The 14,725-nt window shown below is 36.1% G+C and overlaps 2 protein-coding genes across 2 annotated transcripts; both read right to left on the bottom strand.

Annotated features, from left to right (window-relative positions):
- Positions 1–500: 500 nt before the first annotated feature.
- On the bottom strand, positions 501–5,135 carry PRL1 (pleiotropic regulatory locus 1). Its single transcript, XM_018120304.2, has 18 exons — positions 5,098–5,135; positions 4,803–4,936; positions 4,659–4,683; positions 4,453–4,573; positions 3,994–4,075; positions 3,729–3,794; positions 3,250–3,331; positions 2,764–2,856; positions 2,525–2,588; positions 2,315–2,400; positions 2,094–2,195; positions 1,857–1,940; positions 1,643–1,703; positions 1,491–1,557; positions 1,307–1,384; positions 1,157–1,221; positions 936–1,013; positions 501–850 (listed from the first exon to the last, which is right to left on the bottom strand). The coding sequence occupies exons 2-18, from the start codon at positions 4,934–4,936 to the stop codon at positions 678–680; spliced, it is 1,461 nt and encodes a 486-aa protein (XP_017975793.2). The 5' UTR covers positions 5,098–5,135; the 3' UTR covers positions 501–677.
- An 809-nt stretch (positions 5,136–5,944) lies between these two features.
- LOC18603519 (Transducin/WD40 repeat-like superfamily protein) lies at positions 5,945–13,261 on the bottom strand. The gene is made up of 17 exons (XM_018120166.2): positions 12,403–13,261; positions 11,904–11,976; positions 11,442–11,711; positions 11,196–11,275; positions 9,917–11,092; positions 9,577–9,715; positions 8,881–9,126; positions 8,491–8,785; positions 8,145–8,266; positions 7,683–7,802; positions 7,352–7,483; positions 7,147–7,269; positions 6,932–7,042; positions 6,708–6,854; positions 6,500–6,625; positions 6,272–6,388; positions 5,945–6,184 (listed from the first exon to the last, which is right to left on the bottom strand). The coding sequence occupies exons 1-17, from the start codon at positions 13,176–13,178 to the stop codon at positions 6,167–6,169; spliced, it is 4,071 nt and encodes a 1,356-aa protein (XP_017975655.2). The 5' UTR covers positions 13,179–13,261; the 3' UTR covers positions 5,945–6,166.
- Positions 13,262–14,725: the final 1,464 nt, after the last annotated feature.

The following is a 14,725-nucleotide window of genomic DNA, read 5'->3' as shown; positions in this document are numbered from 1 at the left end:
ATGCTTTAACATGTTCACGAGACCGTAACGTTGACAGCAATACAGCTCTATTTTTGGCCTTTACTTCAACATTTCATTCAAATAAGCCAATCCTAAGCCAACATGCATTAAATTGTTCAAGTTGTCATTCTTAAATTCTTAAGTAGAATTCTTGGGGACCATCATCATCTCAAACATGCGCTAATGGCCAAGTCTCTGAATTTTCTTTCTTTCTTTTTTTTTTAAAATTGTTTTTAAATAAATATTAAGGAAGAAATTTGAATCAAATATTCGGATGCAACAAAACTTTTCTTATTTTGTATTAGTTTTTTCTTATTAGATCTAAAAGGAAAGAAGACTTTCCCTTTACTTTTAGATGAACATTTACATTTCTTGAACCGCCAGAATAGGCTTTTGAATATGATAATCACCCGGTCTAACACACCCAAATCGGACCAATGAATGCATCATTATCAGAGGCTTACCGACATACTCTGTTTTGTCTCTTAAGCAAAGATAACTATGACAAAACTTCTTCTCAATAAAGTTGATGAACTACAAAGTAGCTATAGCTACACCAATTTTCTCACAGCCATGCGTCAGTAAAGATGGAAACTATGGAATTTTAATCTTACATAACTCGAATCATTGTACAACAACTAGAATGGTTACCAAGGAGATCAGCAAGAAGGTTGTGACTAGAACCGACGGATGTCCTTGGGTGGTTTGAAGTTGAGAGGATGAGTTTGTTCAGTTGCGGTTTCATCTTCTTTCCACATTTTAATTGTCTTGTCTGCTTCACAGGAAACCAATCTTGTGCCAGTTACATCATAACAGAGAGCATAAATACCAGCTTCACTCTCCAATGAGCCTGTAGTAAAGCATTCATTGTGTTAATCATTTTCCCACTGCACAATCAACAAACACCAGCCAGAAGAGAATCCAGAAAAACATACCAGGCTGTACAATCGTCTGGGCTTGCTGGAAATTGTGACCACTCTTCCAATCCCAAAACCACAAACTCCCATTGTCACCTTCGATAATTTGTGAGAATAATATTATTAGAAGCATTACTTGCATATTTAGAGGTAGGTCAGCATAAAAGAAAAAGTTAAAGAACAAAGGCATGTACTCAATAAAATTCACAAAGTCAAAATTATTCAATATGAAAACATACCTCCAGTAGCCAATACACCATCCTCATTGACAGCCATGGTATTAATTATAGTTTTTTGCTGAGAGCTGCTCCAGAAACACAAAAAGTGATACTATGTCAGTTCATTCAAATACACACAAACAAACATCTAGTAAAATGGCTTTCACTTACAGCATATTGTGTAAGAATTCTCCCCTTGGAAGATTGAATTTCTTGATGTTATCAGCTGATGCGGAAGCAAAACAATCCCTGATACAGAAAAGTTGAGACAATTAAGAGCAGAGAATAGCAAAATATATTCAGCCACAGCTCCATGTTTTATGTCAATCAATAAATAACATGTGGGGGCACAAACTCTTTAGGATGTAATGCCATTGCTCGCACAGACTTCTTATGGTGTGTTAGAGTTGACATCGTTTTTCCTAGACATTGAACACACAATTTATTACAAATGAAACAAAACAGTTGAGGAAAAATAAAAGAAAATGTCACATATGTTTAATTTACCGTATCTTAGGTCCCAGAATTTTATGGTTGAATCATGGGAGCCAGTAACAACTTGTGGATCCTGTAAGATGAGATGCATGGTTCTATTAAAATATAATTCACCAGTCCAAAACACAAATAAATAATACAGTTAAATAAAAGAAAATTGAAATTGACTTTCTGCAACCATGTAAGGCAGAAATTTCCATTTCACAAGAGAAAAAGATCTTTGTACCGTTGGTCGAGTAAAAACTGAGCAAACGGTGTTATCATGCCCGGATAATGCAAATATTTGCATCTTGGTGCGAATATCCCATACCTGACAATCATTGTTCCATTAGAGAAAAAATTTGATTTCATGACTCCAAAATCAGCAGAAACCATAAAAACCCAATTACATTAAGCAACCAAAACAACTTGTAACCAAAACATTAATTTATGAGTAGTTTCTATATGTCGACAAATTTCATACCCGGCAAACAGAATCACGTCCCCCAGTTAGCAAAATGTCAATAGTAGGATGAAGAGCCAAGCAATAAACACCACTTAGGTGACCATGATAAGACCGAATAACCTATAGAGCAATTTATAAGTTTCAATAACAAGAATGATTTCAACAGTGAGGGAATAAAAAATTACTTCTGAAGTTCTTAGTATTTACAGATTCAAAGCAATAAGTTTATGAGTTCTGACCTTGTTCTGTTCAAGGTCCCAGCATTTAACTTGCTTATCATCACCAGCAGAGAACATATATGTGTGTTTGTTACTGACAGCGAGGCCTGTGAATAAAATTTATCTTTCTCAATAATTCTAAATCCATGATTGATAATCATCATCCACACCATGGGTTGCCAGTAAAAACTATTGACACCTGAGAAATTTTCTAAAGAAGTAAAGACTAACCTCGTATCTGTTCAATGTGTCCGGTTAGTGTGAGCTTTAGCCTTCCACTTGCTACATCCCATATCTAGCATGCCGAGATTAAGGCACAGAAAAGAAAAAAGTCATTTTCAACAGGTAATGGCTGAATTGTCAAATCAACATCCATTTTATGAAGCTTGTATACTAGCATAGGAAAAAGAAAGAGAGAAGGAGAAATGTGCTAAAAAATGTGCTCAAAAAATGTGTTAAAAGCTTGATACCTTGATTGTACGATCTGCAGAACCAGTACAAAACCAATTGTTACTCGGATCAAAGGCTACAGATCTCACCCATCCCAAATGCCCACTGATGACCTGCATAACCCATTTAAACATGTCAAGTAACCTACATGAACTGGAATGAAAAGAAGCAGCCATGAAAAAAGTTCAACAGGAAAAATTCAACCAATTGAGATAGACTGCATTATCACAAAAGTGAAATTAGTGAATAATACTCTCGATGTAGCTTATAAACATGTTCATCAAAAAATAGGACATAATATCAGTGTGATGGACAAGAAAGATGCAGGCCAGTAAAGTAATGCAGTCAAGGAGGGGGAAGGCGTCCAAAACTGCTTGTGTATGCCCCCCAGGGGAAATAAAAAGAGAAAACAACAATTACATTTGATTGCATGTGACCATGAAATCAACAACAAACCCCTCTGGTATTTCTATAAACCACTGCATCATTAGGAACAAGATTCTCACCCTGTAGTTCTTCCATGGACGATGCCACACTGGACGTGGCCATTTGCTTGGGATTCTTTCTATTATTGCAGAAGTTGTTAGCCTGTCACATGAAAGTATACAGAAATCTTCAACCTACAATGTCCCATATTTGCAGGATACAAGACAGCAGAACAGAACATAAATGGTTCCACCAATTGGTAATTCACTCATAAATCATGTGCCTGAATAAATCCTGCCATATGCATAGGCCAAAACATAATCGCACACATTCACTTACAAAGTTTGCTGCATGCCTAAATACTGGTAAGTGAAAGATACATGAAATGGAAGGTCTAATTGCACGATAGAGATCAATTTTCACATATGAGAGCATGTAAGCAATAAAAAAACCACAATGGGAAAGAAATGTAATAAGGCACGATAACAACTCACTTGATTGCACAACTTATCAAATTATCAAGGAGTCAGAAAATGCATAACAGGGGGAAAGCAGAAACCTTTCAGAAAAGGGTGCAGAAGCAGAAACCACGGCGATGCTTTTGCCCGAAGTACTGACATCATTTCTGGAAAAGAGGAGACAAAGAGAAAAAAAAAATTAGTACCACCAATTAGCAACACAAGTTCTTCTGCATAGCAGAAATGGATCAAAGAAAAAGGATGCAGGGGCCTTTATTTAACATTAAAATTAAATATCCATATCCGCAAATTCATTGGGGAAGTAGTAACAGATTAGTATAAAAAATTTAACGCAACAGAACTTACTGCCCCTTTGGTTGCAAAGTTGGACCAACAACTAAAGCATTTTGAGTCCCTTGCTTTTGGGAATCCCTAAAATCTGATGAACCTGCTCAATTAACCATTTACAGTTACAATTACACAAGCCTCACCATAGTTAACAAGCTACTAAAACATACATCAGTAATGACTGGCCCAAAATCATTGTATCTAGCATAATTAAGTACCAGGCTACTCTGACACAAACCAGGAAACTTAATTGAACAAATTATCAAGCTAAAGCACTTCATTTTATTCAATCAAACTTTTGCGTAGATTTGGTGGCTTCTTATGCCAGTCAATGGCCACTAGGTCACCATGAAATTATGGATTCCCTGATGAAGTGAAGAGTCTTTTGTTTAATGCTATTATTAGTGTTCGTTTCCTAGATTAGCTAATCAGTAGGTGAACCTACTCCTTTGCACCAAAAAAAAAAAAAAAAATTACCTGTAAGAGCAAGGGCATTCGAAGGTGCCGAGCCTTGATTCCCGGCAGTAGCTGCACCTGAATTAGCTTGCCTCGAAGGTTGACCCGGCGCGCTTTTAATTCGACTATACTCAACATTTATCTAACAAATCCATTTATAATCCGATAAACAATCCTCATTATAATAATAAAGAAAAAAAACTAAAATTTAAGCAAATCCGACTAACCTTGTGGCTCATACGAATCTTTTTGCTGCATTCAAGAAAAAGAAAAAACCCCTTAGTTTCATGTAGGTTTTTAATGAAATTTGAGTTAATAAATTAAAAAAAACAAAGATTGTAAATTTGTTCTTTTAAAGAAAAAGACGCAACCTTTCGGCGTCAGGAGCAGCGAATTGGCCATGGATAGGGCTAAAGAGATCGAGAGCGCGCTTTAGGGATTTAAGACTGAGCTTCTTCAATGACTGTGGCTCTACTGGCTCCATCTCCAGCGTTGGTCCTGGCATCTTCTCCCCGATTCGGGAGATTTGGAGACTAGGGTTTTAGGACAGATTGAAACGAAACGTGAATGCTTAAACCCTAATTCTCTATTTTTATAAAAATGAGAGACGTGGCCGGCGACGAGCAAAGCACAAGAAAGAAGAAGAATCAGAGTGAGAAAACCTACCGACCCCTTTAACCTCTGCAGCCCAACGTAATATTATTTTAAAGTTTATGTTTCATTGCTAAAATATAAAGAAAAATTAGAAAAGACAATTTATTTATTACATGTTTAGCTTAATTTTTTTTAATTTATTTATTTTTTAAAAATAAAAGTTAGACCAAATATAATTTTTTGATAAATTTTTTTAAAAAAATAATTAAAAGTCATTATTTTTCATAAAAGCTCATAATAACTTTTAAATTAAAAAAAATCAAATCAAACATATTCTAAATAAAAAATAAATATAATTAAATCGATTAATTCAACTCAATCTGTTTGGATTTTGTATTTTTTTTCATTTATTGAATTCTTATAATTATGTATTAATTGAGTTGATCAATTAATACTTAATTTTCAATTAATTTAATTAATTATTAAATAATATTTACTTAATTCGATTTTCAAAATTTTTTAAATGAATTAAATTAAATCAAAAATATGTTCAATTTTACAACAATCTCTCGTTTGTTGAGTTAAATAGTTAATGGCATTGATTACATGTGTACTATATTAATAGATAATCTTCATTTATTTTTTAAAATCTTGGACATTTCTAATTACAAAAAGAAAGATTAAAAATAAATCTAAGTGCATAATTAGGAAAAGATTTTGATAAAAAATAATTAAAAATTTAAATTATTTAAGATTTCGTGACTTTGAAATCGTAGACAAAGTCAATATTATTATTCTTTACATAAATAATACTCAAAGTCAATATTATTATTATTTTTACCAGCAAAACTCGAAATCTTAAAGGAAATCAATATTATTATTCATTACACCATGGGATAAGTAGAAGACATAACTCCTATGTGGTATATATGCATTCATTCTTTGATCACCGTTCTGTGATATGAACAATGGCAGTCTTGAACTACTACTGTGATTACATAATATTACAAAATGTACACGAAAAACCATTCTTTTAGGAGTAGTGAAAAACTATTCTCAGTCAATGGTATGACAGCTCGAATGATCTTTGTTTTCTATGTATATTGTTCTAACACTAGCTTTCCAGGTATGGAGTTCTCAGCTAGAGGGGGATCCAGCCCTGTAAGGGAAATGGAAATTAGAAGTGAAGGAAGAACATCAGGATTGGATGCAGAATTGGGAAAGAGAGAATCTGAAAGTTAGATACCTTGATGATCCCGGACTCTGTACCACATAGAACGATGTCATTGGCAGTGATCAGGCTGGTTATCTTACTTCCTGCTGATATTCTCCCCACTTTCTGTTGTGTTCCTCTCAACCAAATCTGCTCGGCAAAAGGGTACATATTGAATTACCAACTGAAAGAAGTAGTCCTAAAAAGAAGGAAAAAACAGCTTGTTGATCCCTTTCTTCTATGAATATCCTAACCATCTACCTGAAGGCTGCTTGCTGATGAGCTGCAATTTAAGTATATGAAGTCTTCCACTACTTCCATTGCCAGTATGTTTGCTCCTTTCTCTGGTACCATTGACATTTGGGGCTCGGAGTTTCTTCTCCATTCCTGAACCATTAGCTTTAATTTATATCTAGGCTCGTATACACGATATACCGGTTGTTAGATCTATGAAGTATTTAGTTGTTACCCTGATATTGGAACCTTCAACCATTGAACTTGCACTGTAAAGCCAGTCTCTATACATGATGATTGAATTGATGGGCTTACTTTGCATTCTCCATTTCTTTACTGGCGCTTTGATCTCCCTCTCATTATTACTAGTTATAGATAACTCCTGGAAGAAGGAGTGATATGTGACTAAAGGTTTCGATTGCTATATAAATTTGTATCAAAGAAGATCCTTTATTGAACCTGAATGCTTGAATCCGTGCAGCCTGCGTAAATCCTTCCCTGAACGATCCTCATGCACTTCACACTTCTGCTTTTGCAGATACTGTTGACTGTTCTTGATGAATCAAAAACCTGGAAAAATAGTCAAAAGAGTTATCTGCCAAGTAGTTTCATCATATTAAAGTTTGACCTTAATCCATATTTGTTAGCTAGCCTTATTCTTGTTCACTTGTCACCTTGAAACGGTGGCCTTGGGTGATCACAAAAATCATTTGCCCATATGTCTCTAACTTTTGAACTGGTTCTTTTGTTGCTATAACCTCAATGCACTCCAATTTGTTTTGGACCATCTGCCAAACCTGAAAAAGAAGTGTGTGTGCATTTTGAGAATAAGTACCTGTCCAGGTAAACATAAAACAGAAGGACAAGGATTTAGCATACCCCAATGGTCTTATCAGCAGATCCACTTAAAAGGCTCTCCCCTGGTTCAAAGAGGGAAAAGCATGTTACTGCCTTCTTGTGCTCCTTCGTGTCCCATACAAGTGTGGCTGATTGCTTTCTGACATCCCATACCTATTCAATAAACCCACTTCTGGTGATTATGGTTTTCTTACGACACAAAAACCATTCATTACTCATAAAGTGAGGCTAACATAATAATGTTGGCTTTAGGGTAATTCCTTAGTTTTCCTTTTTTTTAAGCAAATGTAGTTTGTAGTTGACTTATAATCACCAGAAAAGTTTCATTTTGAGTTGGAGCTGGTGGCCATACCTTAATTGAACCATCAGAGTATCCACTGTAAAGCATTCCCTTGTAGTAGATGAGGGCAGTTACAGCTCCACTGTATCTGTGACTTGCCTCGAGGATTTGAGTGTGAACGCAAGAAATACGCTGTTCTTGTCATTGACAGGGTAAAATAAGATAATAAATGAGCATCCGTGGTTGATGTTGTTATGAGGATGCTGAACTAACAGTACAATTCTGTTCTGAGCTTACTGACACATTTTCTAGATGGCATTCTTTGTTCTAAAATGTGGTAAGTGTATCATATGTATTACTTTTATTAATAATCTCATTTTTCTCAGAGATACTTCACTTGCTGATGATGGAGTTGTTATGATCTGTTCATTACCTTCCTTTGACATGTCACATTTGGTATTAGAATTATTCATTTCATTGTTCACATGGCATGACCACACAGTTGTGCCATAAGCTTTCCTCAAGAACACTAACCGATTTATTGGACAGATAGAAGTCAGCTACTCTATGAAGTTCCTCTGCCATCCAGATTACATTTGAAAATCGCCTCAGTGACTCACGCACTCCCTCTGAGAAATGAATTAGTTTCTTCATCCCTGCATGAAGAATATGCATCTAAATAGATCAAACCGATTGCAGACTTCTCCCTCCTACTGTGCCACTTATGATTGTCTTAAGATTTATTGCGGTCTTGATTCATCATCCACTTAAATCATTGCAATGGATGTAATATTTTCATATTTAATAATGAATATTGACTTCTGCTTTCTGCCAAATGAAAACATTGTTATTTGTATTTCTTCTAGTGTAAACACATTACCTTTTCCAGAAGCATAGTTATAGACGCATAGGCATGCTAGAAGTCTTTCTTCAAGGTCCATTCCAGGATGCAAAAATTTCTCAACTTCGCCAAGTAAGATCTCACATGCTGAATATCTAAGTCTATCTGAAGTTTTGGAAATTTCACAACCAAGCCATGCAATGGTTGTAAGAGAGTCCCGAGCAACCCTCTTTATCTGACTCCTTAGTCCCTTTTGTAAAGCAATGAATGCAGGTTCCCCAAACTCACTGAAGCTTCTTGCAATCTTGCTGCACCATGAGTCTATTCCCGCGTCCTGCAGGTTGAACATTCAAATATATATGTAATTTCCTCCTTGGCACCAACAATCAATCTAATAACCTATGCTACATTCTCCTTTATGCATCTTACCTGCAGGCTCTGATCCAACCAATCAAAGTTTCTTATCATGTTTCGGTGATACATGGAGGTTAAACCTGCCTTTTTCACCAGCCATGCTACTGTATATGATTCCCCTGTCCAAGCATAAGTTCCACCAATATTTGATAGAATGAATGCTGACAATAGCTGTGAATTTGAGCTTTCTTCAGATGCTATTGACTGAAGGAGGACTTGCATAGCCTCCTTTCTAAACACACTTTTACTGGAGGAGTTTTCCTGCATAGATTTATTAGATGGCTATAAATGTTAGTTAATGAATATTAGTCTGGTGTTAATCTGATCTTATAGTACCTGGCCATTATAGAAACGACATTACCAAGTTGAAATGTGTGATGATTTTTATTCTACTTGTATTTACGCCATTACTTGACCTCAAAGTTATTTTGCCTAAGACATAAGTAGTCATTTTAAAGATGAGGTCCGCTGTTCTAATGCAAGAACAGAACTGTAAGCTGTAAGCTCAGTTCTGTTTGAGAGTTGAACCCGTCACATATGTGGCTGGTGTAGAAGTGGATCAAAGCTCATTTGATTACATTCTACACAGGTCGAGTGAAGTCACTTTATTGGTACATGATCTACATTTTATTTGTCAGAAAATGTTAGTTATCTAATGTCCGTTGTGTTAATCAAAAGGACTAAATATATCAGCAGTGTGAATGCCTTTACCAGTGTGTCTAACTGAAGCAATAAATTTGCTGCCAGAAGTTGGTAGTCAGGTTGCAATTGGCGAACACAAGTCATTAACATGTTCATAACACTGATGCCTCCTTTCTGTATCTGCTGCAATTGGCTAATGGCTGATGACCTGCAAAAGGAAAATGTAGATACTGAAATCTGAGAAGGCCTAAACTCTAAATAATCTAGTTGTAAATCTCATGATAAGATTTCTACATTTAGACTAAGCAGCACTAGCTACATGTGGTTATTAACAAGATAAAGTCATGCCTCTTATTCCATTTTACCCATGTTTCAGATTACATACAACTATCAAAGTAATTGCTCATACCGTGGAATTTGAAGGACCTCATGAAAATATTCAAGTGCTATGAACCAGGCACGCTTCTCATTACTTTGTAGCAAATGGATAAATGGAGCCACGGCAATAACTTGAGATATATATTTTCTGCACTGTCCATCAAACTGCATACACTTTACAAGAATTGTGGCCAAAGAAATATGTTCTTCCAAACTATGATTTCGTGCAACATCTAAGAGTCCAGATAGGACCCGAGGAGAATTTATTGCTGCTAAGTGCATGTTATTTGTAGCAAAGTCAAATGCAGTTACTAGTACTTCAATAATCATCAGTGATGCTACAGGAGGTGTCAGCAGAACTGATTTTGGTGGCCTACATCTGTAACTGTCTGAGGTGCAAATAACCTCCACAAGTGTCGGTAAGAGCTCTAAAGTCTTTATTTCAGCAGGAGATGGCTTTATTAAATGTATAAGAGTAGCTGCTTCATGCACATTGCGTTTTAGAGCCCTTGCCAGATCACTTAATTGTAATCCCTTCCCCTTGATATCCTCAATGAGTGATATGTTTGCTGAAATGATGGTTGTTAGTACAGTAACTGATGCTCTTATCACTGTTTCATCTTTGGAAGTTGAAACAGCTATCAGCAGTTGGTCCAGAATCACATCCTTTAACATTGCATACTTCACACCTTGTCTATTGTTTAACATTCTGTAAATGGCTGTGACTTCAACAGCATAATCTTTGCCAGATTTCTCTAATCCATCTGAGAAACATAGTTTTGAAACCAATTTCTCAATTATTTCCAATAATTCACTCTTAGAATCTTTTCTTGAAGATAAGCGTAATTCACTGCATTTTCCCCAGCAATATGAGTCCAGCTTTTCCCTTGCAGCAGTCCTTTCTTGCTTCATCTGAATCAAGCTTTTACTCCGCTGATAGGTTGGTGCTATGTGTTCAAAGAGCTGGACTTTTTGTGGCTCTAATTGACTCTGATCATCTTCTACATGGTGAAGTGTGTTTACTTTCTTGTCTCCAATTTCTAGCACGGATAAATTTATATCCTTAACAGATCTGATCAATCTCTCAGGAAAATACTTAGCAATGTTTGCTTCAATGACATCTTCATCTGTTGGACGCTCAGGAGCTTGAGGAAACATTATTGCTTTGTTCTCTTGGCCTGATGTTCCATAAAGAGGATGCAGCTTCCTGTGTAGGTCAGCACAATCGAATTGGAAGATATCAGAAAAATATTCATTTTGATCATATCCCAGTCAGAAAAATATGATATAATTATGAATGTCTACCGAACTGATCACTACTTGCTTGTTCTTGGTCATCTGCATCAGTTCTTGTAGTATCCAACAAGGTTTTATAATCCTCCATGTTCTCCTGGTTCAAGAAGAGATTAGTTAGGATTAGGTGATTCTGCAATGAAAGTTCTTGAACAATTATATTGACTTTCTACGGAATTCAAGCCAAAAGGTAAATGGATGAAAAACGTAAGAAACAAGAATAGGTATATAGCTGGCATTCATAATGTCTTTTGAAAGATCACCTCCAAGTCATATTCATCCTCAAAATCTATAAAGCCTGAATTTACAGAAGGTGTATCTGACTGGGATTCCTTCAGCGCATCCTGCAGGCGTTTGCTACTTGTGTCTCTGTATAGCTGCATGCTCTGAAGTTGTAACCTTGGGATGTGATCCCAGTCCTTTATAGCTTTACAAAGAACATGATTTTCTTTAGCTTTTGTTGATGCCTGAGTTTCATTTTTCATGCTCTCTGTTATAACGTCTTGAGGATCAACCGGATGCACCTTCTCATACTGAATTTGCTTTTTACCATACAAGAAAACAAATCTTAGTAAGTCCAAGCTAAATATTCTGCTTTACATGGTTTCACAGTTCAGTTGCAGCATACAATAAGAAATATCTTCTTCTGATACTGATGCTAAGTCTGATTGGAAGCTTGCAGTTATATATAAGAATGGAAACTAAACAAAGGAATAATCGCATACCTTAAAATTACTCTGCCCTTGGTATCGGTGCTCAGTTGACTTTGAAGATTCTGTGCAGCTGGCTTTCTCATGCCTGTTCATGTTAACAGAATAATTATCAGACCTGAAATGAATATGATTATAGTATTAATAACCTGCTTACACATGTAATCTGATTCTGAGTTTTTGACTTTGGCCTTAAGGGAAAAAACATTCATGAGGAAGACTAATTGATGGAGATTCATGTTATTCAGCTTAAGTTGAAGCAAAAACGAATAGGAGGTAAGTTTCCAGGCTCCAGCCCATTTCTAGTGCTAACTAGACTGCATGGAGTACAAGACTGAGTTCTGTTCAAAGCATTAATAGCATCATTTTTATGAGTTTTCTGCAATGTGAGGATTGAATCATGTCAGAAACTTAGAATGGATAACGGATTACGAACATTTTTAATGCATTGATCATTAAGTTAGTATCTGATATTTTCCTGTAATGTTTTAAAGAGTATCAGAAGAGAACTTACCCGAAGTTTTGTGATTCATAAGCAGGGGACAGAATGTCACTGCGTCCATGTTGTCGTTGAGTTGTCTCCCCATATAACGTGACCCTATAATACATTAACCAATGTTTGTATCTCCTTGCCATCTGCCTTGTCAATTCGCCGAGGTTGTCCTCAGCAAAATCCTTGCGGGGAACAGATTGTAATCTTCTCATTTGACCCATGTCTTGTGTCTCACACTTGGTGCATGAAAGGAAAACGCTTTCACAGAGTTCTGAGGCAAATTGTGTTCGAACAAGTATCGGTGAGACCAATATTGCTTGGAGAAAATGCAACGCAGCCTCCAACTGATCTTTCTGCAGGTTCTTAACGATCGACAGGTAAAAATAGGAGCAACAAACCAAGTACTCATTCGGAACCCCGGCAGTAACGCCTTGTTCATCAAGCAATGCTGGAACCTGAAGCATTTTCTCCGAATTCTTTAGCCTGGAAGTTTTCTCTTCTGGCCACTTTGATTGGAACGCAGCTTCAATGCTGTCGATACCCCAATAAAGATTTGACAGGACTGCTTGGTCAGAGAATTCAAAAAACTCCTGCTTTTGGAAATTTAGCCTCGAAGTACATTTCAATCTCAGAGAATTCCTAGTTTCATTATCTGTTATCAATTCACAAATGTACCGGTTGATCGAAAACACAAGCACCCTTATGGATTCAAGGTCTGGACTATCATGGTCACAAGATGAAGCTAAGACAGAAGGGGAAGATGGAGGAGAAACGGGGGCCATGAAATTGCTAGACATTCTCAGTTACCTGAGGAAGGAAAGTACAACTTGTACAGAAGATAAAGAGAAGGAAAAGAGCAAGAGTGATATAGAAGGGTTGCAGAATGTTGAAGGCTCATAACAATCTCGTGACTGTTCCAGCCAAATTCCAAATGTTCATGGTCCCTCTACTCTGCTTCCCATAGCGGCTACAGACAAAATATTGACCGTTGCATCCTTTCAGGGAGGGAAAGAAGGGAAAACAACAAGAAAGAAAACAAGCATTCTTTGGCATTTACCTTCACATGTCTTTTTTATCATATCACTTCTGAAATTTGTCTGTTTCTCCCTTCTGTTAGTCATGCTTACTTGGTTACCATCACTTAGAAAAATTAGTAGCCACAATTATACATTGATTATTGACATTGATTGGATTATTGAAGTATGATAATGCAGGATGTTAGCTGTACTAATAGAGAGTCCTTGAATTTGATTATAACTTTTTCTGCATCAGCATCAATACTGTACCATGATTCTACTATGTTTATATATCTTTCTTTGCCTTTTCTCACGACAGGATTCTTCCTGCATTATTGTTATGGTCTAATCATATCTGTTCTTCAGTATTTTAACACCCTTTTATTCAGAAAATAATAATTAATTGTGCATATGGTCTACTGAGATAAACAGAAACCAGACACTCTTAAACTTTAGCTTAGTACTTTGCATATGTGAACAACATGCCATTTCGTCCTTTACCTAGGTGGAACTTTGGAAGTATCAAAACAGGAATGTTTATTTACCCCTTTTTAGTTTTTTTTTTCCTTTTTTCACCTTATATTCTGTTCCAAGCTACAGATAGCAAGAATTGACCTCTCAGAAGATTTCACTGCCACATTGGGACTAATACTATCACTGGTCTGTCAAACATTATCATCCCAAACAGTTTGCCAATGGAGTGACAAATGGAATTATGAATATAGCTTCAATTAATGTTGATAAAATTCTAACCTTTCCTATGATCTTTTCTAAGATGATCCCAAGTTTCTTGTGGATCTGATCCAGTTGAGCTAACATGCAACTCTGGTAATCCTTGATGCAATCCATCATTGTTTGGTATGATGGAAGCCAATTCTGATGGCATTCATGAGGCTGTCATGAGAGTGACATCTTAAAAGCAAGGATAGAACCCTATGCCCTATAAATTTGTTCTGATCTATCAGAGCCTCCTGTCAAATGTGACATCAAAACAACGACAATCACATACTCGAGATAAACAACAAAAAGCCTTCTTCATCTAAATTTTTAAGGAAAGTTTTGCTTGAAAAAGATTCCAGAAAAGTTATCCTATCAACACTTTTTCATCTAATTATAACTACGAAATCAATAAATTAGCATAATTACTTAAATGAACACATACATATTAATCAAAATATAGCATAATTGCGATATCAATAGGTTGTCATTTCCTTTGAAGATACCAGAAACCCAAGATCTAGCATTTGATGGATTGATTAAAATATAGTGTTACTGTGTTGTTTTTTTGTGTAATCAGATATTTGGGCAAATCTTGTGGATTTCTTGTT

The sequence above is a fragment of the Theobroma cacao genome, chromosome 4, assembly GCF_053813885.1.
Source record: "Theobroma cacao isolate CCN51 chromosome 4, ASM5381388v1, whole genome shotgun sequence".
Classification (NCBI taxonomy): Eukaryota; Viridiplantae; Streptophyta; class Magnoliopsida; order Malvales; family Malvaceae; genus Theobroma; species Theobroma cacao.
Note: the sequence above shows the minus strand (reverse complement) of the source record. Positions and strands in the feature narration are given on the sequence as shown.

Bases quoted from the DNA above. Each gene is read 5' to 3' on its own strand.
- PRL1 (XM_018120304.2), bottom strand. From the start codon at position 4,936: ATGCCAGGACCAACGCTGGAGATGGAGCCAGTAGAGCCACAGTCATTG. The intron at 4,574-4,658 runs GTTAGTCGGATT...TGGATTTGTTAG, and splicing joins AGATTCGTATGAGCCACAAG to ATAAATGTTGAGTATAGTCG. The intron at 2,589-2,763 runs GTATCAAGCTTT...TCGGCATGCTAG, and splicing joins CTGCAGATCGTACAATCAAG to ATATGGGATGTAGCAAGTGG.
- LOC18603519 (XM_018120166.2), bottom strand. From the start codon at position 13,178: ATGTCTAGCAATTTCATGGCCCCCGTTTCTCCTCCATCTTCCCCTTCT. The intron at 9,127-9,576 runs GTAAAGGCATTC...AAATCTATGCAG, and splicing joins TGCTTCAGTTAGACACACTG to GAAAACTCCTCCAGTAAAAG. The intron at 8,267-8,490 runs GTAATGTGTTTA...TTCTTCATGCAG, and splicing joins TAACTATGCTTCTGGAAAAG to GGATGAAGAAACTAATTCAT.